The 23,515-nt window shown below is 52.0% G+C and overlaps 1 protein-coding gene across 1 annotated transcript in view; it reads right to left on the bottom strand.

The window, feature by feature from the left end:
* Positions 1–23,515, bottom strand: part of ABCA13 (ATP binding cassette subfamily A member 13) — a 329,120-nt gene that overhangs the window by 74,977 nt on the left and 230,628 nt on the right. The window contains 6 exon segments of the mRNA XM_062178561.1: positions 1,512–1,704; positions 4,753–5,006; positions 9,408–9,564; positions 15,000–15,115; positions 17,354–17,531; positions 18,772–18,826. Of these exon segments, the coding sequence (XP_062034545.1) occupies positions 1,512–1,704; positions 4,753–5,006; positions 9,408–9,564; positions 15,000–15,115; positions 17,354–17,531; positions 18,772–18,826 (953 nt within the window).

Genomic DNA, 23,515 nt, shown 5'->3' with positions numbered 1-23,515 from the left:
GAACAAGAGAACGCGCTCCATCAGCCCGCAGTGTGAGAAGCCGCTTGCGCTGGCCGCCTGGTGCTGTTGCGGGACAGCCCGCGTGGCCCTGGGGCCTTCAGATCATCGTGGCACGCGCGGGGTGAAGCATCAGTGTTGTTTAAGACAGAGGAGGAGCAGCCAGGACACGAACCTGGCGCCCATATGGGATGCTGGTGCCGCAGGCAGAGGTTTAGCGTACTGTGCCACAGTGCCAGCCCCTATGTACCAGCTTTCTAGAAGTATTCCATCTCCACCCTCCCTACACGCCTCCCCGTATATGTGAGTATTGTGACGACAGCTTTTGTGCACTCCTTTGTCCACTGAAATTCACGTCTAACTCAGTGTGGGCCGATCCTGATGTCAGTTCTACAGGTGATCTCACGTTCTGTGTTCACACCCAGCATCAGTCGCCTTCTCCCGGGAGTGATTACTCCGAGGGCCACAGAAGCGTAAACAGGGGTCCCGTGCATGGGCTCCTGCATGGCGCTCCATCTGGCTGCCCGGGCTGTGAGCGCATGGACCCTGGGAGGACAGACTCCAGCTCTAATCGGCGTCTTGGGTCATTGCCGATATGGCTGCCCGGGCTGTGAGTGCATGGACCCTGGGAGGAGACTCCAGCTCGAATAGGCATCTTGGGTCATTGCGGATACTTGGTCGCCGTTCTCACGCTTCTGTCCAAGTCTCCCCTACCCTTTAGCTGAGAACCAGCGTGGGGGGTGGGGTGGGGGGGTGGGCAGTGCTGTTGCTGATGTCCAAAGAAGGATGCAGAATCGGCGAGCTGGTGAGGCCGCCTCGCCAGCCGAGCGGCAGTGAGGAGGAGCTGCCCCAGGATCTCCCCGTAACATTGGCTCCTATGCTCCCAGGAGCCACCGTCCAGGTTATCAGGAGCTGCCGGGATTGCGCAGGCTGGGCGCGGGCCTCAGAATCCTCCCCTCTGACATGCCCACTCTCAGCCCACGGATGACAAGGAAACCTGCTCTGAGTTTTCAGGAGCTGGTAACAATACAAAGGCAAGGCGCTCTTTTATTTCTAAGCTTAACTAACAGTAATCATTTCTATGGCTGATGTGCCTCTATGCACTACCGCCATGTATGCAAGGTGTCCACTGGAATTCCCTCCAGATCCGTGAAAGACTCTGAGCCGTTGCCGTGGTGCACGATGGCCCCAGAGCCGTGTTTTGCTAAATGGGCTCAATCAGAAACCAAAGAAGTCAACTCCAAGTCACAGGTGGAAAAGGAAAAAGCCACCCCATTGATCAAACCAGTTAAAACTACCAACCACACGAGACATTGAAAATCAGGAAACAACCGATCAGCAAAGCTTTTGCTATGAAAAGCACCAGCAGACCCTCAGTGAAGGTTCTGCTTCCAGGGCCTGGCAGGAATTCCCGCAGTTGACGGCTGCCGTTAGCTGCGATTTCCCACCTCACAAGAACACAAGCAGAGCGACAAGGAGAGTCACACAGAGAGGGTGCACGCAGAGCTCTGTACCTCTCCCCTCCGAATGGCCACGCTGACGTCGTGCACGGCAGATGTCTTCTTGCAAAAGTTGCCGTAGCGTTTGCTAAGGTTGCGCAGCACAAGGAGGTCTCCTTCTGTCCTCCCCTCCGACACCCTCAGCTGCTCTTTCCAGACATCCACATCTTTGGAAGACCTGCCTGTGCTGCGGAGGGCAGAGGGACCCCTGGAAAGGAGAAATCAGTTAACTCACACCTGGGAAGCCACACTGGGACAGCCTACAAAGGAGAGGAAGCCGCAGATCGGATCAGCAGAACACCGCCCGCAGGTCCCTGTGGCGTCTGCCGTGCCATCTGGGCTGCTGGTCACAGGCAAGTGTCAATTGCATGCCCCACTTTAAAGGAAAACGTACATGCCTAAAAGACACCAAAATGGATCAGCAACAAACCACAGCTAGTTTCTACTTTTATGAATAAGCTGTGCTAAATGTAAAAAATCGCGTTGTTGTAAGCCTTCAACCTTTAAAATTTTATTTATTTTCATTTTATTTGACAGCCAGAGAGACACACCGAGAAAAAGACAGAGATATCTCTCATTTGCTAGTTTACTCCACAAATGTCCACAACAGCCAGGGCTAGGCCAGGCTGAAGCCGGGAGCCTGGACTCTATCCAGGTCTCCCAGTGAGTGGCAGGGACCAGAGTACCCGAGCCTTCATCAGCTGTGCCCCAGGCTGCATGTTCGTAAGAAGCTGGATCAGAAGCAGATCTAGGAACCTCAATACGGAAGTGGGTGTCCAACCAGCAGCTTACCCACCATGCCAACTGCCATCTCTATAAAGGCAGCAGCTTTTGGAAGCACTTGTAGTGATCAGTATTTAATAAAATAGACGATTTATAACGGTATGCAAATATAATGCTTATAACATACTGGATTGCATAAAAGGGTTGTCTAGCCAACACTCTGTGCAACACCTTATACAAAGCATTTGATAAGCCAGGTGAATATAAATGGAATTTTCAACTGTAACCGACCAACTCCCTAAGTCTGAGCTGCTCACTTTTCAGTCTTCTTTATGATTTTCAGTCTGGTGCCTTTTAACTTTCAAAAAATTTTCAATTTCGCTGTAAACCGTGACATGCCAACATTCTAATGATTAACGATATACAGACAACGAGAGCGCAGTCACGCACCGCTCAGCGGCAGGGACTTTTTCTAAGAAAGGCACGTCAGGCAGTTTCTTCATTGTGCAAAGCACCACAGTTTCACTTTCAAAACCCTGGGCGGTATAGGCTACTGCACATCTAGGGTATTACACATAGATATTCACACACACACACACACACACACACACACACACACACATATATATATATATATATATATATATATATATATATATATATATATAATAGCCTTTTGCTCCTAGGGCCATGGAGAACCAAATCATTGAGATTATATAAAGCACACAAGAAGAGGCAATGAAGAGAGGCAGGTGCGGTGGGTGGGGAGAGCATGTAGCCTAGCAGTTTAGACACACGGATCGCACACTGAATCCCGGCTGTAGCTCCTGACTCCGACTTCCTGGGAGAGCAGCCATGACGACTCAGGTGATCGGTTCCTCTCCCTTCCACGGCAGACCTGGGAGTGAGTTCCTGGCTCCTGGCTCCAGCCCTGGTCACGGCAACTACAGTCACTTGTGGGGTGACTCAGTGGACGAGAGCACTCGTGCTCAATCCTCCTCCCTCTCTCTTTGTGTCTCTGTCTCTCAAATCAAGAATTTTTTCAACAACATGGTAAACTGGAGGTGTGTGAGGTTCCTGGAAAGGCAAGACAGCTGGCACACAGTAACAGCACTGTGGCTGTGCTCTGAGATAATGAAAGACAGTCAGCACACAGTCCCGCAGCCCGGAGGCTCATCTCGTATCCGGCACTGTGCACAGCTGTGTGCCGTGTGCTCACATGATGGCGGTACAGTGGAGGGCTCACACAGCACAGCACGGTCATGGCAGGAACACACTGCGCTGTGAGGCTAGGCAGGGACTTTCCAGCTCCATTGGAACTTGTGTACATGGCCCACCGCGGACTGAAACACCGCTGTGTGTGCAGGGCTGTTATGCCAAGACCACTTCCCTGGCTTTCCTGGGGTGATGTTGGCTGTAATACATTCTCCTGTTATCACTGAGAGGTAACAGGAACTTTCTCTACTAATTTTACAACTTTTTATGACTCAAACGATGTTAAAGTAAAAAGGATGCTAAAAATAAAACTGTACTGGCAGCATCCACTATCTCTGGCTCATGTCCTTGTATTATTTTTCCACTTCTGAAGCTACATTAGACAAATTAATAGCTTATTCCACAGACACAGACACACATACTGGTGATGAGGAAGTATAGCCAGTGACTAAGCAGTATACAAGCATAGATTTCAAAGAATTTTGTACCAAAGTTAATTCACCGTCTAATTCCATTTTCCATGAACTTTTTGAAGCCCCTCTATATGTTATATGATATCATTCATATAACATTTGAAAATATCGAAACGAGTCAAGGGAGCTAGAAACAAGAACAGCCGTTAGGACGGCTACTGCCTGGCCAGGGTGAGGAGCCAGCGTGGGAGATGTTGTGAGTGTTCCATTTGGGAATCTGAGAAGGGGTTACATAAATGTGTTCAGTCTGTGAAAATCCATCGCATTTTACACTTTTCTGCTTGGATCTTATTTTCCTTCCTCATATGAAGGTGTGTTTCTCGACCCCAACAATCTCGTAGTCGTCCTTGCAAAGCCATCCCAAATCCCACTAACAGGAGGGATGTGTGTCTGTGTGTGCCGCACGTGCTGTCTGTCATATCGTATGTCTGCATGGCTGCCCACACCTTGTGCGTCTGACTTTCAGCGTCTCACAAGCAGAGCCACAGCATCTGGCCAGGCCTGTGGTTATCTTCCCGCTGCCAGGAGCTGGCAGTGTTAGTCATAAGATTACTTTATGGGGCCAACCAGATTCACCTTGCGTGCTACAAACTACTGGAAATTGAGGAATTCCACAGTGGAAAATGCACTGAGACAAATAACTGGGAAGATTATCTCAGACTGGCATCCTCCCTTTTAAAATCCTCCTTCCTGGTGTTGGCGGCTGGCACCAAGTAGAGTTAAAAGGAAACTGAAACTACACTCACTGGATCCTTTATAATACACGACTTCTGGTCTTGCAACCTCCACGTCCCCTCTCTTTATCCGGGAGCAGACGCCCCTCAGAAGGAGCCCCCAGAACCGACCTTGACGGCCGCAGCAGGTCCCAGTGCAGCAGGATCCTCAGCAGAAGAACCACTGTGCCCTGCACGGCCAGTTCCACAAAGATCCAGCCCAAGAAGCTCATCTCGAAGGGGCTCACGTAGGAATCCACGCCGAAGTTGTGGGTCAGGTCGTACTTGATTTGATTGTAACAGAGTTCAATCAGCCCTTGACCCAGACAGAATTGGGGAAAAATAGTGAAGGCCCACTTGAGGACATCGTAGATGTTCTGCAGGTTCTGTACAGTGAAGGAAAGAAAGGGAAAATCAAATTTAAAGTCCTTCCTGTGTGCATAACAGACATCAGTGGTACTTTTCCTCCTGGGCGATCTGTATTCCAGATCCCACCCCCGCTACCCAGTGGTACCCTCAGACAGTCGCCCCACCAGGGGGATTATTCCCGAGACTGAAAATCAGTGACACCTGCCTGCTTCCTCCCTCGTTCTCCTTTGTGGGATGGCAATGTCCACTGGTTATGCCCACGGTTCGAGTTTGCCTTCACAGGATCACAGCCAGCCAGCACCGTGCCCCAGGATGAACCACCCCTGGGTTGATATTTAGCCAAACACTGAAGTTAGAGTTGGTGCTGGGATCAGCTGAGTCTTGGGGGCTGTTGGTAGGGCACTGATGCATTTTGAATGCAGAGACATGCACTTGGGTGGCCAAATGGTATGATGCTGTGGGCTGAATATTTGTATTCTTCCAAAACAGACACGTGGGAAGCCTAAACCCCACTGTGAAGGAGGTAACTGGTGAACATAGGTTATGGGGGGGGGGGGATCCTAGGGTGGAAAAAAAAGAGGAAGACACCAGAGGGCTCTCCCCTCTATGTGAGGACACGGTGAGAAACCAGCACCTGCAGGCCACTAACAGGGCTCTCATCAAGAACTAAACTGAAGTCACCTGGACCCTGGACTGGCAGCCTGCAGACCTGTGAGAAGTAAATGCCTGTGGTTTACGTCACCCGGTCTCTGGATTTTGCTATAGCAGCCTAAGCGAAGACATGCAGGTAACATCAGTTACAAGGCGGAGTGAATGTATAAGTGAGTCAGTAATTCTAGAATCTGTGGCTGTGAACATTTTTTAAAAACCTGAAAATGCGAACTTTATTCTTAACATACAGTAAGCATAAAATATACGTAGTTGTTGTTATTAAACACAGAATTGGGCAGTGTTCCAAGAACAGGCATGAATAAGGAAGATGATAGGAACAGAACAGATAGAACAGAATTCCAGAGAAAGTAAAAAATGTAAGATGGCATATGTGTTTGAATATAGCTTAATTGAATGTTTCTAAAAAATCACATCTACCCTAAGCTGTACTGTCTTTACCATCTGGTAGGCATTAATTTTATTGTCTAATGAGATTAAAATCATTGCAGTGCAATCATGTGTCCACTAAGTGCCGTCTGCAGGCCACTGCGTGCTTCCAGCTGCACTGTGCTTCGTCTCATTTCATCCCACCCGGAGCTGCACAGGAGCCAGGGACTCGCTCAGTGACCACTGAGGAAAGCCAGTCCCCAGGGGCTGACAGGCGTGCAGTCACACCGCAGCAGGGACAGGACTTGATCACCACCGTCCGGTCCCCAGGAGACCTTTCCACCAAGAAGCACAGGCCTGGAGACGTTTCGACACAACGCTGATACGTGAGCTGAACACCAGGCTTTGTGTAGCTGCCTTAGAGTTGTCACCCAGAGCGGCCACGTTAATGGCAATGGCTAAACCAGCAAAGCTGTGGAAGTACGAAGAACCAGTCCACACTTCGTACTCTTGTTTTCTCATGCCAGCTCGGCAACTGACCTAAATATAAATCCTAAGTTTTAAGGCACCAAATCTTCACAGTATGTACACATAATGTACAGCAATGCACATGTCATAGCATCAAAGAATAAACTGATCAGACTGTCAATCATATATTTCATATTAATGTTCAGATTTTCCCTATGCTGCAGACTTTTGACCGGGTTAAATGCAGTTTTGAATAATGTGGTTTGGGGCAGCAGAAATTCAATAACCACTTTTAAGGGCATTTATTGTGTTATCATGGTTTATTGGCTTTGCATATAGACAATAAAGTACAAAACTCCATTTAATTTCTCCATAGATTTACTTGACTGCCTGCCACTAGTTATAAATACCAACCAATCCTTAAGGGATTTATTTAACCCACTTTTTGTAAAATATGTCCCTGGATCAAGTAATCTATCAAATGAAAGGATTTCCTATTATTGGTGATAACAGAAATAGCAGAATATTGTATTTTTAACTCAAACTAATAACTAGGGAAATGACATATTAATAATGATAACTTTATTTATACAAAGTAGTTCAAAAGGTTTATGGAATTAAAAGTTATTTATTTTGAAATAAAAATTTGGGGGGCCTAGTCAGGGTGGGGGCGCAGCAGGCTAAGCCACAGCCCGCGTCACTGACATCCATAGCAGAGCAGTAGCTTGAGCGCCAGCTGCTCTGCTTCCAGTCCAGGTCCCTGCTAGTGTGCCTGGGAAGTCAGCAGACGATGGTCCAGGCACCTGGGCCTCTGCCATCCACATAGGAGACCCAGATGGAGCTCCTGGCTCCTGGCTTTGTCCTGGCCAGCCCTGGCTGTTGTGGCCATTTAGGAAGTGAACCAGTCAGTGGGTGGAAGATTGATCTCCGTCTCTTCTCTCTGCCACTGTGCCTTTCAAACAAATAATCTTTAAAAGTTTCTAAAAATATTTTTGCATAGCCTTTTCATCATATACATTGTCCATGAAGACTTCTTATATGCCTAGATTTCAAAATTTTTAAAACGCTCCTATCCGATTTCCAGAAATCCACAATAGTCTCTATAAAACTATGAGTAAAAGTGCTTGCTAAACATGGGTGCTGAGTTGAAGAGTTCACACAATGAGGGCAGGGAGCTGCACAAATTTACAGAACCAACCATGGGTATGTGGAGATGGACACCAGATACTAGAACTGGCCACCTCACACACTGTGGCTGGCAGCAGCAGGAGGGGCATCCACACTGCAGTTCGCATGTGCAGTGGTGACCCAGGGGTGGCCTGGGAGCCCAGGTGCTTCCTGGCTTCATTAATTCCCGAAGGGCTTACCGCGGCATAATGTACCAACGACTACTTGAGATAATGTGAAATGAATATTTTAGCGGTGTCAATATCCTTTCGCAAACAATATCAAGCAAAGAACAAAGGAAAAGAAAGATTTTGCCGAACTAAGGAAACAGCTTTTACTATTTCTCCCAGTTGATTCAGATCGATGCATCTGCTGACAGCGTGTTGCAGGTGTTTGTCCAGGGAGCGGAGCTGCCTGTGAGCGCAGGTCACCAGGCCTTTCCACGTTGCACTCTCGGCATCACGTGGGTGGGGAGGCTCCTGGCTGCTCTCCCTTTGGAGCTGCCCCCTCCTCTGCAAGCCCACCCCCCAGAGCAGCCCTCTGCTCCTGAGCTCCTCACACAGGGATCATCTGCCTTGCATCCCATCTCCCTCTCCGCATAGCTCACATGTGACAGCCCCGCGGCCGGTCATCCTGAAGACCTGCCAGGGAGGGAGGAAGTCACACGCTGCCCCTGCTGCTCTCCACACTCTCCTCAAGCCAATGCCAATTAACTGCTCTTCAGCCCTTCTATCCAGAGGCGGGCGCATGACTGGAGTAGACCTGCAAACCCACTGGAATAGACAGCTTCCTTCAGTGACTGCGTAACGGACGCTTACACACTTGGGTGCCTCTGTACAGACATGCGGCGTGAGGACAGGCAGAGATCCGCCTGGCCATCCTTGGAGGCCTGTCGTGCCCCGCAGGTCCAGCTGTGTGCATCAGTCCCGCACCCACATCTGTACTTTCCCCAGGTGACCTCAGCCCATGAGTCAATGCGGCACCTGGAGCTGCTCAGGCAGCAGAGCACACGGCAACCACAGGCAGTCCCAAGAGAACAGTCGTCAGAGCGGAGACGGAGAGGCCTGGAATCCAGGGGTGGAGGAGGGCGCGAAGGCTGGAGTCCCCTCCTGCAGGTGGCGCAGCGAGACCAGGGGCTGAAAGACGGGCTGATGCAGAGGCCACAACCCGCTGAGGTCAGCCTCCCTGGGGAGGAGACAGGGAGGAAGGGAGACAGCAGCAGACACACAGGATCGGCCAGCAGCTGGAGCAGAGACCCCAGAATGACTGGCAGACAGGAACGGTCTACAGCAGAGGGGCGCCTCCCTCACAGCAGGAATGCTCCCAACCACGGGTACCACGTGTGCCCCAACACTTGAAAAGGGCCCTGACATTGCTCCAACGCTCCGACAGCAGCAAAACTAAACTAGTTCCAGCGGATCATCAGCAAACCGTGTGAGGAGCCGGCGGGGGCAGGTGTGTGTGTGTGTGTGTGTGTGTAGCAGCCAACACCCTCACACTCTCCCCTCACCAGGGGAGCAGGGGAAGCTGAGCTCCATTTGTGCCGACAGTGGCTCAGCTGGGACGTGGCTCCTACGATGACAGACGTGGTGTTGTTCATTAGGATCGATTTCTCTTTCCACAGTTTACAGAGAACAGATGGCGTCGGATACCAGTTGGAAAAGCGACAAAACAATCAGGCATCCACACTCTGCTCTCAGTCGTTCACTGGCGGGGGTGGGGAAGACTTGGGACTATGGACCAACCTGGGCTTTGGACACGATGGCCAGGAGCCGGGGCACGATGGTCATGAGCATGGTGCACAGGCCAAAGATGAAATTCATTGAGATGTAGGAGATGAGAGCCACGTCCGCGCTGGAGAAGATGCCGGACATCAGGTACATCCACGGGAGCGTTGCGTATCTGAAAAGTAGAGCAAGAATCCACATTGCGACACCAACCTGCATACCGACTGAATTACAGGTGTGACCCTGTGGCCCGCCGGCTTCTCACTGAGCGGCCAGAGGCACACCTGACTCAGCACCTCCCCTGTGCCACAGCGGAGAGTGCTTTGCTCGCTCTTCTCAGGGCTTCCATGGGAGTACAAGGTTCGCGGACTGCGGCAAATATGGGTTTTCAAAGTTTGTTTTATGTCTGTCAAACCAAAAGTTAGCGGAAATGTACCGCTTTAGTTTTGGTGACCTGTAATCATTTAACAAGTGACTGCATACAGGAGACACGGGCGTCTTTACCAGATTACTGTTTATAGTCCTTGCCCATATTCCCACTGAGCCATATATATTTTTTTGCTTTTTACTATTTATTTAGTGTAGTATTAAGCCTCTGGCTATAATGTAGGTTAAAAACAAGTCATCTCAGAAATCAAAAAGGAGAAAGGAGGAGGGGGAGACCGACAGGAGGGAGGATGGGAAGATTATATTTTTGGGATTGACTCTAGGAACTACATTAAATTTGTTCTCTTTGCGTTACTGTATCACATCGTGTTAATGAGAATTAATGAGAATCGTGTTGTAGTAGTTAGCATGCGATTTACTGTGACCCTGAGACTCTAGTGCATCAAATACATTCCTTTGTTAAAAAAGGTATGCGTTGGGCTGGTGCTGTGGTGTGGCAGGCTGAAGCCCTGCCTGCAGTGCCAGCATCCGTATGGGCGCCAGTTCAAGTCCTGGCTGCTCCATTTCTGATCCAGCTCCCTGCTAATGCACCTATGAAGGCAGTGGAGGATGGCTCAGGTCCTTGGGCCCCTGCACCCACATGGGAAACCCAGAGGAAGCTCCTGGATCCCAGCTTCAGATTGGCCCAGATATTGCCATTGCGGCCATTTAGAGAGTATACCAGCAGATGGAAGACCGACCTCCCCATCCCTCCCTCCCTCCCTCCCTCCCTCCCTCCTTCTCTTCCTCTCTCTCTCTCTGTAACTCTTTCAAATAAATAAAATAAATCTTTAAAAAAAGGTATGATTTTATTTTTGGTGCATTTTTTGAAATCCATGTATGGTTGTTGCATAATATGCATTTTCTATGTGTTACATATTGTTTGAACCAAAAAAAAAAAAGGCTTAAATTCCATTTTACCAAGGCATTTGGAAGCCCCCTGGCAGAAGAGCAGCAGCATAGGGTGTGGCGTGCACAGGCTGGGGTAGACACGGTTGACCGCCCCCGTCTCCCACAAGGGGGCGCTCCTGGGTCAGGAGCAACACCTGGTCCTTACTGTGAGGATTGAAGGACAAGAGTCTGGGAAGCTGCAGAGCCCAGCATCAAAATCAGGCAGGAAACGTGCAGCGGACACCCCTCCCCCCCGAGTCCCCTGCAGTGGGCATCCAGTGGCCCTCTGCGTCCTCAGCACTGACTCCCAGGACCCAGACGCCCGTGCCACGGTCCTGATCTGACAGCAGACCCCAGGGCCGGGCTCCCACAGCCGGCAGGGGAAGGGCCACACCCAGCCGTCGGCTCTGCAGCCCCCTGGCAAGCGTCTGATGACATTGACATCCAGACACCGCCCAGATGGCTCAGACTAAAACCCCTGCTTTGCTCCTTCTCCCCCACAATCCTAGAGCCAGCTTCCACCATGAAGAACCTCAGCTCTGTCACCCTCAACTGCGTCACTTTAAAGAAACTGGCGCTTTGAGCGACAGCTCCGAACGACAGCGGAGTCCCTGACTCACAACCCCCACGTCCCCAGGAGGCCCACGCACAGGGGCCCTCGTGATCTCTGCTCCAGCCTGCCCGCTGAACCAGAAGTGCTCCAGGGCCCTAACCTGTTACCTCCTGAAAGTCCTGAACCTACGAGCACGGCAGAGGCGCTAGGGCCTCCAGACGGTCGCTGCGGCAGCGTGCAGCCACGATGCTGGATGCCTTGCAGGGTTCAGAGGCACAGCCTTCTGCTTGGACCGTAGAAGTAATTGTATACACAACATCACAGGTTCCAGGACTTCACTCGACAGCAACCGGCCCTCAGGACGTGAGCACAGGAAAGCTGTCCTAGCACAGGAAAACTGTCCAAGCCTCAGCCAGTGGTTCTGTTGCAGTTGCCGTAAAAGAATTAAATCGAACCAAAATCACCGCTGGAGAGGAGAGGCAGGGCCGCTCCATGCTTTCCACCTCAGCACCTCTGAAACACAGGGCTGGGACAGGAGTCACCCCCCCACAGCACGCCCCTCCCCTCTCCTCCAGGGTCCCTGGGGGCAGAATCCAGAGCGGGACTCCGCCTGTGGCTGCTCTGAGAAGTAAATGCAATCGAGTACGGAAAGTATTTCTGCACTGAGATCCACACAGCAGCAGAAGCTTGTGACCCAACCCTGGGCAGCGGCACATCGCTGGAAGATCCGGAGAGCCAGCAGACGCCACCAGCTCACGCTCTGTTCTGGAACAGCTCCAGGCGGAGCTCAGGGTAACCACTGTGGGACGCCTCGCCACGTGTCACAACACCAGGCCTTTCTCTGCTCCTTATGAGCCTGGCTCCAGCCAGCTCTCACCGTCCAACTTTGCCACAGGGGTGGGGGGACCCTGGAGCCAGGGTGGCCGCACCTCCCAGGCTTCCCAGGCAGGTGGGGCCAGGGCACAGCAAGGCCATCTCCTGCTTTGACCAGTGTCTGCAGTGGGAGAATGCAGGGGCCCTGCTGCCCTGCTCTCAGGCCTGGGCACCCCGTCTGCACCTGAGGGACCAGCTACCACCCGGACACCAGTCTCTGCTCCGTGTGAGCCCCCACAGGGGGGCTGCTCTGGGTTCTGTCATTTAAAGAGCTCAGTGCACCAAACTAGTATTTAAGACATAATTAAGAGACAAAGGCTCTGTTCTGAATGCTGGCACTGACAGGTCCCATCACCACCTTAGCAAAGAGTCTCTGGGCTGGTTTTCAAGGGTGCTATCATTCTAGCACCCTTGTGTTTAGTTTTTTTTGTTATGTTTTCTTTCTTTTTTTTTTTTTTTACTATATTTTCATTAGTTGTCTTTCAAATGGTTGGTTCAAATTAACATATTAGCAACTCCAGTTCCTCTATGCCTTTTTGTTTTTTAAAAGATTAAATTGACTTACATAGTTTTGGGGATGGCTTTTGATGATCTCCACTGTTTTATGACAATGCAGTGCAGGATCATTTTAGCGTCCTTCACTTTGCAGGCGATCAGCGCATGTCCACAAGCATTCTGGGATCACCAGGGCAGTCGGCCCCTTTCCCAAGCTGAGAGAATTTCCGAAGGCACCACACAGGATTCTGTGGCCTCCTCCTCAGTCTGTGGGCACTAAATGCACACCAGGCGCCTCTCAAAGTCTCAGCTTTTGTTCTGTTTGGTGCCTTCCAGCTCCTCTCTTATTCACAAAACGCATAATAAATATATCTGCACTCTAAGATACGTAACATTGAGAAGCGTTTCCACGTCTATGTAAGCTACAGCTTTTGTCATTTTTACATGCCACCCTCCGCTTCTGAATGCTAATCCCACACCCTTACAGCTCAAATACCAAGTTTCCCTTGCTAGGAAAAAAGCGCTGGTATTTTTGCTTTGCCATCTCCTAGGGGAAGTATTCACCCGGCCTGCCCCTTCCTTCTTCAGCTGCCAGGCCACCGAGCCACCGTCCAGGGCCTGGTGTCAGCCTGCCGGGATTGTTTCAGGGCCCCCGGGACCTACGGGTCCTTGTGGGGTCAGGAGGGGCAGCAGCTTGCCAGCCCCAGCCTGGGCCGGCAAGGTGGCTGGCTGCCCACTGTCCCTCCCCGTGCAGGGCCGCGTTCCAGAGCCATGTGCGGGGCTGTACTCCAGGGAAGGGGGAGCGCCTGTGAGTCTCCTCTCAGCGCGATCGCAGACACAGTCTGAGTTGGCTCCCGACATCTCCGTAGTCCTCCAAGCTCAGAACCCTTAACCAGGAGTGCTGAACCCCTGCCGGCCCACGACCCTGCATCAACAGGTCTGTGCCTCTCCAGGACTGCTTGAACAACACTGTGAGGCAGGTGGAGAGAATTCTTAGCTGAATTCAGACCCGTAAAGGGGTTCACAACCAAGGCAAGATTAACACAATTCCTAAAAACGTGGTTTGTAAGAGAATCTAACCACTTCCTTGTGTCTAAGTTTCACCTTAGTTTTGGAACTCTGCTCTCCTAAATTCAAAGTTGATTTTATAACAAGGTCTATTTCTCTCACGCTCTAAGGGGATGTAGTAAGAGGATCCACTCAATGGAGTCAACAAACCAATCAGATTATTTTCTGAGAATGAGACAGACCCGCCAATAGATCCCTGGGCTTGTAACCTCCCAGCTGCGTAAACTTAGGTCACCACCAGCGAGTTTTTAGCCGAAGACCCGGCTTCCTCTAAAGAGTAACACAACTCCAAGAGCACTGATCCCGGCTAACCAGCCCAGGGGACTTCACTCCGGGTGGCTCGCGGCGCTGACATGAACTGCTCCGTCCAACCTTCACAGCAACAAAAATGGAGCTTTCCAGGAAGGAGTTGAGCTTTTCAGACAGAAGCTGATATTCCCGGGGCCACAAAGCTAACGACTGGCAGCCTCATGGTCCCCCAAACCTTCCCTTTCCCGTGCAGTCATGTCTCCACCCAGCCAGCCACAGCGACGTACGCGCGGTTAACTGAAACTCTGTCCGCTAGTAGCTGTTCAGAGGCCACGAGTTTAACTAAAGCCTACGTAGAGATCATTTTCTTTAGTCTGTGGATTGCATAAAAGCAGGATGTTTTGTTTCAACGGTAACCTTGAATTATAACAAACTAGCATTTTAGTTGTTTTCCCTGCCCTCAGCCACTCTCTCCTATATACTCAGCCTGTAGTCGGCCGTGCAGGTGTGGCATCTACAATGGCACACACGTTCCCAGCGCTGGGGACACGAGCTAAGGTCCTCGTTGCGTGCACCAACGTGCAATGTGCGGGATTCGTTTTCGGCTTTTGCTGTTTTTCCTCTGAGAAAACGTGAGAAGGGTTAGACGAAACCTTTCCAGCTGCTCACATCGCAGGAGAGGGGAAATACACAGGACAGAGCTTCACGGGACAATCTCCACACACGCAGTTCTGCAGCTAACTGGACCACACGCTTGAGCCCAAAGCGCGAATAACAGAGGACCCATCTCCGACGGCACCACTTCGTCAAACCGCTCGAGGGCCTTCCTGAGACGGGGCCGACGCCGTCCCCACTCTGCCCACAGCACCCTTCCTGCCTCCACAGGCACTCGGCCACCGGCCCTGACTTGTTTGCTCGGTGCCTTGTGCAGAAGCAACGTAATTGCTTGGAGAGAGAGAAAAGCATGAAGCCGCCAGCAGGTTCAAAGCCATCCTGAGGGTTTTCTCCTTCTGCAAACAAACCGTAATTCTGCGGCAGCGTCTCTCATCACATACCCGAAGAGCGCCAGCAGGAGGGCCGTGGCCGCCAAGTTCTCGCGGAAGGTAAAAGCTGTTAACTGGAAGGGGACGATAATGGCTACACACAGGCCGACGGAAATCAAGTAGAAGAGCTGAGAAGAGAAAGAGAAAAACGGGGCCTGTTACATCAGGTGCGCACATTCGTAATCCACTCACCCGACTTCAGACGGGCTCCTGTGGAGCACACGGAGGTTTCCTAGCAGTGGACCTGGTCCTGGAGAACCAGTCTTATGGCCGAGCTGTGACCCCCGAAGCCCAGGTGGAATGGGACCATGTTTGAAAAGCTCATTAAATTTCAGCGCAGCCATTAGAGGGGCCCCTATTCCAGTATGAGCAGTGACCCCATCATATGAGTGGATTAGCCACCAGCACACAGAGAGGGTGACCACAGTGGGAGAAGGCAGTGCAGCCTGGAAGCCCCGGAGAAACCAGCCCTGCCCAGCCCTGATCTCGGACGTCCGGCTTCAGGACCGTGAGCAGCCACATCTCTGCAGGCAATCCCCACTCTCGGAGTTTTATCCTGGTAACCCCAGGAGTCTATTACAAGGTTACCTCCAAATGGGCATGGATATTAAGATAAACTTATGTTTGTGCAAACACGCTGAAATGCCTGCCTACTTGCATTGTTACCCTCAGCCATCTCCTTCAGGAAGGGCCAAGGGACGCAGACACCTCCCACAAAACGCAACACCCCCACTTGTGGGCAGAGGACCGACCCTCGCTGCCCAACCTCCCCTCCAGGTGCTCCCACAGGCCCACAGCAAACCCGACCCAGCCAGCAACTCCTCCCAGGAGCCTCTGGCTAGAGGGCCCTCCCTCGGCACCACCACAGGGCAGCTCCTTCTCACTGGTCAGCTCTCGGCGTCAGGGCCTCCCCATTGAAAGTCACTACCTCCTCCGTTGTCTCATCAGATCCAGTTGTGAGCCAATCGCACACTGTGCATTTGATTGTTTTCTTTGCTTCTTCTTAAAAGGATCTAAACCCTGTGAGGGGAGCACTCTCTGCTCACCCACGGCTTCATCCACCTCTGTCCACTGGACAACAGTGGCATACCACAGGGCAGACGCCTACTAGGCTCAGAAAGGTGACGCTCACAGCTCCAGGCTGGAGGCCCACGATGCGGGCTCCAGCAGATTCGGGGCCTGCGGAGGGCTGCTTCCCCCATCACAGACAGCACTCCTCCTGTCCTCACACGACGGAGGCTCCAGAGCTCTCGGGCCTCTTCTATAAGGGCCCCAACGTGACCATGAGAGCGCAGTGGCCAGTGGCCAGCAGCCATGTACGGGAATGGGACTTTATCACCCAGGAGACACACGCCTGGGGAGTCTCCTCCTCTCTCCTGCCTGCAGGAGTCCCCGGTAAAGAAGAGGAGACTGGGGCCAGCGCTTCCCCGTCGTGGCTTGGAGTCAGGAATCACCTTGGGTGCTGACGAAGTTCCGATCTCCGTGTCTCGTGCAGACCCTCTGACCAGAGCCTGGAAGGGGAGGCCTGCCACGTCCTCCCTGTCACTGAGAGCCACAGTGACCACTGCCAGGCAGGGTTGGGGAACACAATTCAACTAAACAAATTCCTGAAAGGTTCGGGTGACCCATACAAACTGCACTTTCAGGAAACAAAAATCCAGGGAACGTGATTAACATCCAGGGAACACGGCTAAAAGGAAACTGGTTCAGCTCAGGAATAGAAATTGCTGGGGGAACAGGCTCACGTGCCGGCTTCTGTACTGAGACACAGCAGGTGCTCGGCAAACCTTAGGCCGCTTCTGCCTGCTGTTAAGTCAGGTTCTTCGTGTCGCAGGACAACTCATGTGCCTGAGGGTAAAGACCTGACTTCTCCCCTGCACAGCCTAACAACTGACCACCGAGCAGCACAATTCTTACGGCAAACGTGTGGAACTGGAGGAAACAAGTTGACAGTGCATCTGTCGTGCCCTGCAGTGGGAACTGAATCCTAGGAAGGCGCTGGTACCCGCTGCAGGGCTCCCGCTGGGGAACAGGCCACAGGCCTCACGGCAGGAGGTTGCAGGCATGCGGGTGATGAATCCTTCTAACTATCCTCCCCTCCTCCCCTCCACCCCTTGCAGACAGCACGTTAAAGGTGACCGTTCACTCATCTCCCCACACAACACTTAGCATCTGGGCATGGCCCTTCCCTCGCAGGTTTCTAGCCCGCCAGGCTGGTCAGCTGCCCCTTAGGAAGCAGTTCTGCATGGCTACAGGTGATCAGCTATGACGACTTAACCTGGACCAATGCACTGCCAGGAAAAGCCCCCCCCCCCAACCTCCCCCTTAAACAGATCAGGCGCAGAGGGTGGGGTCCCGAATCCTACCATGTCAAACAGGAAGTTAGTGAACCAGTACGTCCTGTAGCCGAGGCCACTTATGTGCTGCAACCTTTTGGCTCCGGTCACTCTGTCCCTCACCACAGAGCTCCCGATGGACGCAGACAGGATGGAGAAGCCGAGCACAATGCACAGGGCGACACCGCACTGACGGATGCTCTCCAGGCTTCGGGCAAAGCAGAAGAGCTCATCAGATGTCAGGTGGAGAACACGCCCAAATCTGCCCCCATTGCCCTCAGAGCGGGTGGTGACCACGAAAGCATCGATTTGAAACTTGTGAGCAGCCAGACATGCGGGCTAAGGCACGGACCCCTCAGGGAATCCCCCAGCCTCCTTTTGAGACATGGACTATTTCCAGAACACATAAGTGAGGATCACAAGACGGAGGGGGGTCTCGAGTCTGCCCCCCTCCACTGACCCCGACTCCCAGAGTCCTCCACGGTCACCCAGGCCCTTTGCCCACACTGGGACTGCTTTGCTCATCCCTGGTGGGGCAGGAGGATGAGGGTTTCACCGCAGCTCCCTCCTTCGATGGCCATCTCTGACTCCACCTGAACTACCGGGAGGGCTTGTAACTGATCGTGTATCACCGCAGTAGCAGCCTCTGGACACTTGCTGGGAGGTTCTGCCACCTGGAGCTCTGTTAAATTCCCTCTCCCCTGCTCTTTGCTCCCTCCCGCAACAAACCATCTACCAGGCCACGCCTTCTTTCCCATGTCACGTTCTACGACAGACGGCACTGTCATTTCCAGGCAGGTGCAAAGGTGGGCTGGCAAAGGTAGGCCGCTGGAGGTCACAGTGCAGCCCACACCTCCTGCCACGGGAGCCACGTGGGGAGAGAAGGCCACGAAGCAGCTTTGCTTGCTCCCACTCCACTGGGCAGGCCATAGACAGGGCGTGAACAATGTGCTCTTCCATTACCAATTTGCAATAAAACGTCTGTCCACCATATAACAGAGAAGGGAGACGGGGAGGGAAAAGACAGGCAGGGGCACTGCACCCTTTGCCATGTCGGGAAGGACTGCCATGGAGGTTGGTGCCCGAAGTCAGCACCTGGACTGCACCCGGATGGGCAGGGAAGTCTTGCAGGAGAAATGCACAAGGAGCATGAGTGTTTACCACGAACTCCAGGCCGATTGTTCTGGAAGGGGCAGCCCCGTAGGCTTCAGGGAGATCATCCCCTTGAGCAGCCACTGCTTAGAAACGCAGCTGCGTGGTACAGTCATCCATCCCAACCTCAGCGACTGCACCCCCCCCCATCACCCTTTCCTCCTGCTTTGCAAAGCAGCGCCCGTACACTAGTGTTGCGGCACCACTCAGGGAGAATGGCAACGGGGAGCACCTTAGGGACCACCCCTAAGTAACCCAAACATTTCCTCCCACAGCCAGGGCCCCCTCCCACTCACATCTTGTCCTCGTTCAGCAAGGCACCTCCGTACGGGTGGCTATAGAGCGTTATTCCTGGGAGAGACAAATTGAACAGTGAGTCTCGGGCCCCCTCCTGCACGGGGAATCTCAGCTCAGCCCCAGGCGTGCAGACCCTGGAGCACACAGAACACGTCCCGTCTGCCGCGCCCAGTCCCAGTCCGCCTTGCGGTGCAGCTGCTGTGTGCTGGGTTCCTGGGCTGCTGCTGTCCAGCATCAGCGGCAGGCACCGCCCACAGGCTGACGGGCACTGAGTACACCTGCTACCAGGCTTCCCTGAATGATCCTCACAAGGACCCCAGCACGCCAAGCAATGCGCTACTCACATTGTATAGTGCAGAAACCAACCCAGGCTGAACAACAGCACACAAAGGAGATTACTGGGTACACACGAGATCAGTGTGCAAAAATTTGCTTCTAGAGGAAGTCAGTTCTGAGTAAAGCTGACCTTGTCCTTGGGAAGTTTTGGTTCTGGAGTTGCTTGCTTTCCCTTACTTTGCTTGCTTTCCCGGGCTGCAGCATCGGTGTGATGCCAGCAGCCAACGTGGGGAAATTGCCATCAAGTCAGCAATGAAAAGACTTTCATTATCAAGTCTGTTCATGGTATCGCAGAGCGGTATCCCTTCCCCAGCCACTTCCAGTCAGTACTGCGTGGAGAAGAGCTCTAACTCTGGGCAAATGATCGGTGCTTCATCTTCAAGACACTGAACTGTGCGCGTCGGCAGCCTCCCTGACTGATTGGCTCAAACGTTGCAGCAGCACAGCGTCCGGCTCCGTGTCCTGTCCCTAGACTCGCCTTCTGCTTTTGGCTCACATTTAATGTGTCCTAGTGTCCGTCGTTCCCATTCCCGAATGAGAGTACATCCACAGCACAAGTAGAGACGGAGGAAGCAAACTGTGGCTGGGACTGACCACAGTGCCCCAGATCCCACAGTGCTGCCTGCAGGTGCCGTGGACCTGAGCGCACAGCGCCCCACCTGCCTCTCCAGCTACGCAGCCTCCCTCGCTCTTCTCCCACGGCTCTCCGAAGGAAGGTCACTGGGAGCTCTTTGCTCAAGTTCCCGATACAGTTTTCCAAAATTCTTGGCTTGATCATAACTTAGTGTTGTCTGGGCATCCTGTTCCTGGTTCCCAGTGTGTGTCTAACGCCGGACGGATGCCTTTCCTAGACCTGGACTTGACGTACACACGCATCACATGCTGAACTCTGCGGTTCTGATACCTGACCTCTCTCCACCCAAACACCCACCAGTCTCTCTCCTAGCTCTGTCTCTCACTGGATCGACTTCTAGTCTCATTTTTCACTGTGTCTGCCAGTCACCACCCTTCCCAGGGACAGCACTGCCTGGATGAGCCGCCCAATACTGGTCAACAGCTGATTGCACAAACGCCAGGTGACACTAAATAGTGCTTCCAAAACATGAGATTCAGCTGAAGTGAGTCAGGCTCCGGGTGCTAGAGATGGCAGAGGCATATTTACATGTCTGCTATCCCAGTCTCAGCACATACGTGAGAACATTCTAGATAGGGGAGAATCCAGAAAAATGTAGTTAGCGGAATATTATTTTACAAACCCTAGAGAATATCAGAAAGCTGTTAAATTCATAAATACACACATCTGAAGAAAGCGGGGTATGAAAATACCCTCACACAGCTGAGGAATCGTCGTGTGTCAGAGGAAACGGGTCTGCTGTGTGTTGGAGAGAACAGGTGGTCCAAGCAGGCACCTTCGAAGAACACAGTAAAGCACACGACTAGAAGAGGGAACAGAGCATCAGCTCAACCTCCAGGGAGGGGAGAGGGCTGGCCTCTCCCCGGAACCATCACTCCAACCCCTTGCCAGGAGCACGTCCAAGGAGGAGAGGGAAACGTACAGAGGCCCTGTGCTTTACCTAAACACAGATGCCCTTGACAATGAGCCCAAACCTCTCCTGGCATCCTCCTCTCCCACTGTTCTCATTTGAAACCCAGGCACCATCACGTTCCCTGAACAGCAGCAGCAGGCACACTCCACTGCCTTGTCCTTGTCCACACCCAACACTGACGCCTGATGAATACTAAATCTTATTTAAATCATTGATTTTGCTTGGTTTGTTCCCAGCTTTATTGAGGTACAACAAACAAAAACTGTGTACATGGCATAAAATGTGATGTCTTGCTATATATACACATTGTGAAGTGATTAACACAATCAAGCTAATGAACACATCCATTGCCTGGTGTACACAGTTGGCTGGAATGTAAATTAATAACATTTACAAAAAAACCAGTCTGGAGTTACCTTAAAGAACTGTATGATCCAGAAATCCCAATTCTGGCTACGGATCCAGAGGAAATGAGGCTGGCACTGTGACGCGGTGGGTTAAGCTGCTACTTGAAATGCCTGCGTCCCGTCTCAGAGTACCAGTTTGAATCCCGGCTATTCTGTTCCCAATCCAGCTTCCTGACGACGCGTGCTGAGAAGTAGCAGATGACGGCTAACGTGCTGGGGGCCCTGCCATCCATATGGCAGACCTGGATGGAGTTCCAGGCTCCTGGCTTTGGCCTGGTCCAGCCCTGGCTGTTGCAGGCATTTGGGAAGTGAACCAACAAATATAGGGTCTCTCTCTCTCTCCTATTCACTCTCATTCTCACTCACACTCTGCCTTTCAAGTAGATGAAAATCAATAATCAATAATTTTTTACAACAAAATGAAATCAGTATTTTGATTTCATTCCTATGTATCTACACTATCATTTCAGCAAAGAATAAATAATCAGTGTGGGAACAACCTAAGTGTCCCTGAATGGATGGACAGATGGATAAAGAAAGTGTGATGTGGACAGGCAGGAACACACACACACACACACACAGTAAAGTTCTTTTCAGCTTTAACAAAGAAGGAAATCCCAGGGCCAGTGTTGTGACAATAATGGGTTAAGTTGCCCCTTGCAAAGCTGGCTTCTCGTATGGGCACTGGTTTGAGTCTCTGCTGCCCCACTCTGAATCCAGCTCCCTGCTAATGTGCCTGGGAAAGCAGCAGGAGATGGCCTTATACCCACGTGGGATACCTGGATGAAGCCCCTGGCTTTGGCCTGGCCCAGCCCTAGCTGTTGTGGCCATTTGGGGAGTGAACCAGTGGATGGAAGATCTGTCTCTAACTGCCTTTCAAATAATAAAATGAACCTTAAAAAAAAAAAAAAGGAAATCCCACCACTTGTGACAACATGGATGGACCTGGAGGGTGTCATGCTAAGTGAAATAGAGCAGACACAGGCGGAGAAGCATTGCATGACCTCACCTACAGGTGGAATTTCCACAAGTTAAATGCATAAAAACAAAGTAGAACCGTGGTCACTGGGGGTCAGGGTGGGGGAAGAGAGATGCTGGAGAAAGGGTCCACACTCTCAAGCGCAAGATGAGTCAGTTCTGGGGACTGTGCAGCAGAGCGACTGGAGTCAGCAATGACATAACTGGAACTCGAAAGAGAGCGGATCTCAAGTGCCCTGAGCACACACAGGGCTGAACCCGCAGGGGTGCCCAGGGAGGGGGCACAGGAGGTTCAGACTCTGAGTCCTCCCACACCCGTGAGCAGAGGCCTCTGGGTCTGCAGATTCCATTCATCTTCAACGATGTGGGAAAAAATTGCACCTGCCCTGAACGTAGATTTTTTTCTTGCCATCACTCCATGAATGATGTGGTGTAACAACGATTTCCACAGCATGACACCGTATCACTCATGTAACCTTGGGATGGGAGGATTGCGTGGGTTATACATAAATAGTGCTTTTTATACATGAAACGTGGGCATCAGAGCATTGTGATTTTACTGGTCCTGGAACCACCGCCCTGCTCACACTGTGAGATGAACACTCCAACAACAACAACAACCCATTGCCATTGCTGCACACCAGTCAGACCTCGGGCAGTTTGTATGAATTCTCAACCACAGAGCGACTCGGTCATCGCTACCATCACGCACATGTACAGGAGAGGCACCTGGAGCACAGGTAGTTGAAGAACCATCCTGAGACTGACAGCAGCAACGTGCTGGGACCCAGGCTCTGGGCTGGGACGCCACAGTCCACTTTCCTTCCTTCCTTCCTTCCTTTGAAAGTCAGAGGTACTCAGAGATAAGGAGAGGCAGAGAAAGAGAGGTCTTCCATATGCTGGTTCACTCCCCAGTTGGCAGCAACAGCCAGAGCTGTACCCATCTGAAGCCAGGAGCTTCTTCTGGGTTTCCCATGCGGGTGCAGGGGCCCAAGGACTTGGGCCATCTTCTACTGCTATCCCAGGCCACAGCAGAGAGCTGGAAAAGAAGTGGAGCAGGAAGGTCTCAAACCAGCGCCCACAGGGGATGCAGGCACTGCAGGTGGCAGCTTTCCTGCTACACCACAGCGCCGGCCCCCACAATCCATTTTCTACCAACATTTCATGCACCTCCCTTTGGCACACACGTCTGACGTTCCATTCAGCCTGAGGGAGATAGGGCTGCAGGCTAAGCGCCTCTGCCCTGCTCTCTGCTGCACAGATCTGCAAACATCTCTGTAGAGATCCAGCTGGAGGATTTTCAACTCCCGGGGGTGGATCTATTTTTGACCAAGTTGCCTAAATGTCTTTTCCCCACATTGATTCGCTGAGTCATTGCTGAAGATGAAAGGCACTGCTCCAACATCTGCTTCCTGCACCCTCCCTCCTGCTGTGGATGTATCACCTGTCACTTTGTAGCACATTTCCTGGATTTG

This window comes from Lepus europaeus, chromosome 20 (genome assembly GCF_033115175.1).
Source record: "Lepus europaeus isolate LE1 chromosome 20, mLepTim1.pri, whole genome shotgun sequence".
In the NCBI taxonomy this organism is placed as follows: Eukaryota; Metazoa; Chordata; class Mammalia; order Lagomorpha; family Leporidae; genus Lepus; species Lepus europaeus.
This window is presented reverse-complemented; position numbering and strand designations above follow the sequence as displayed.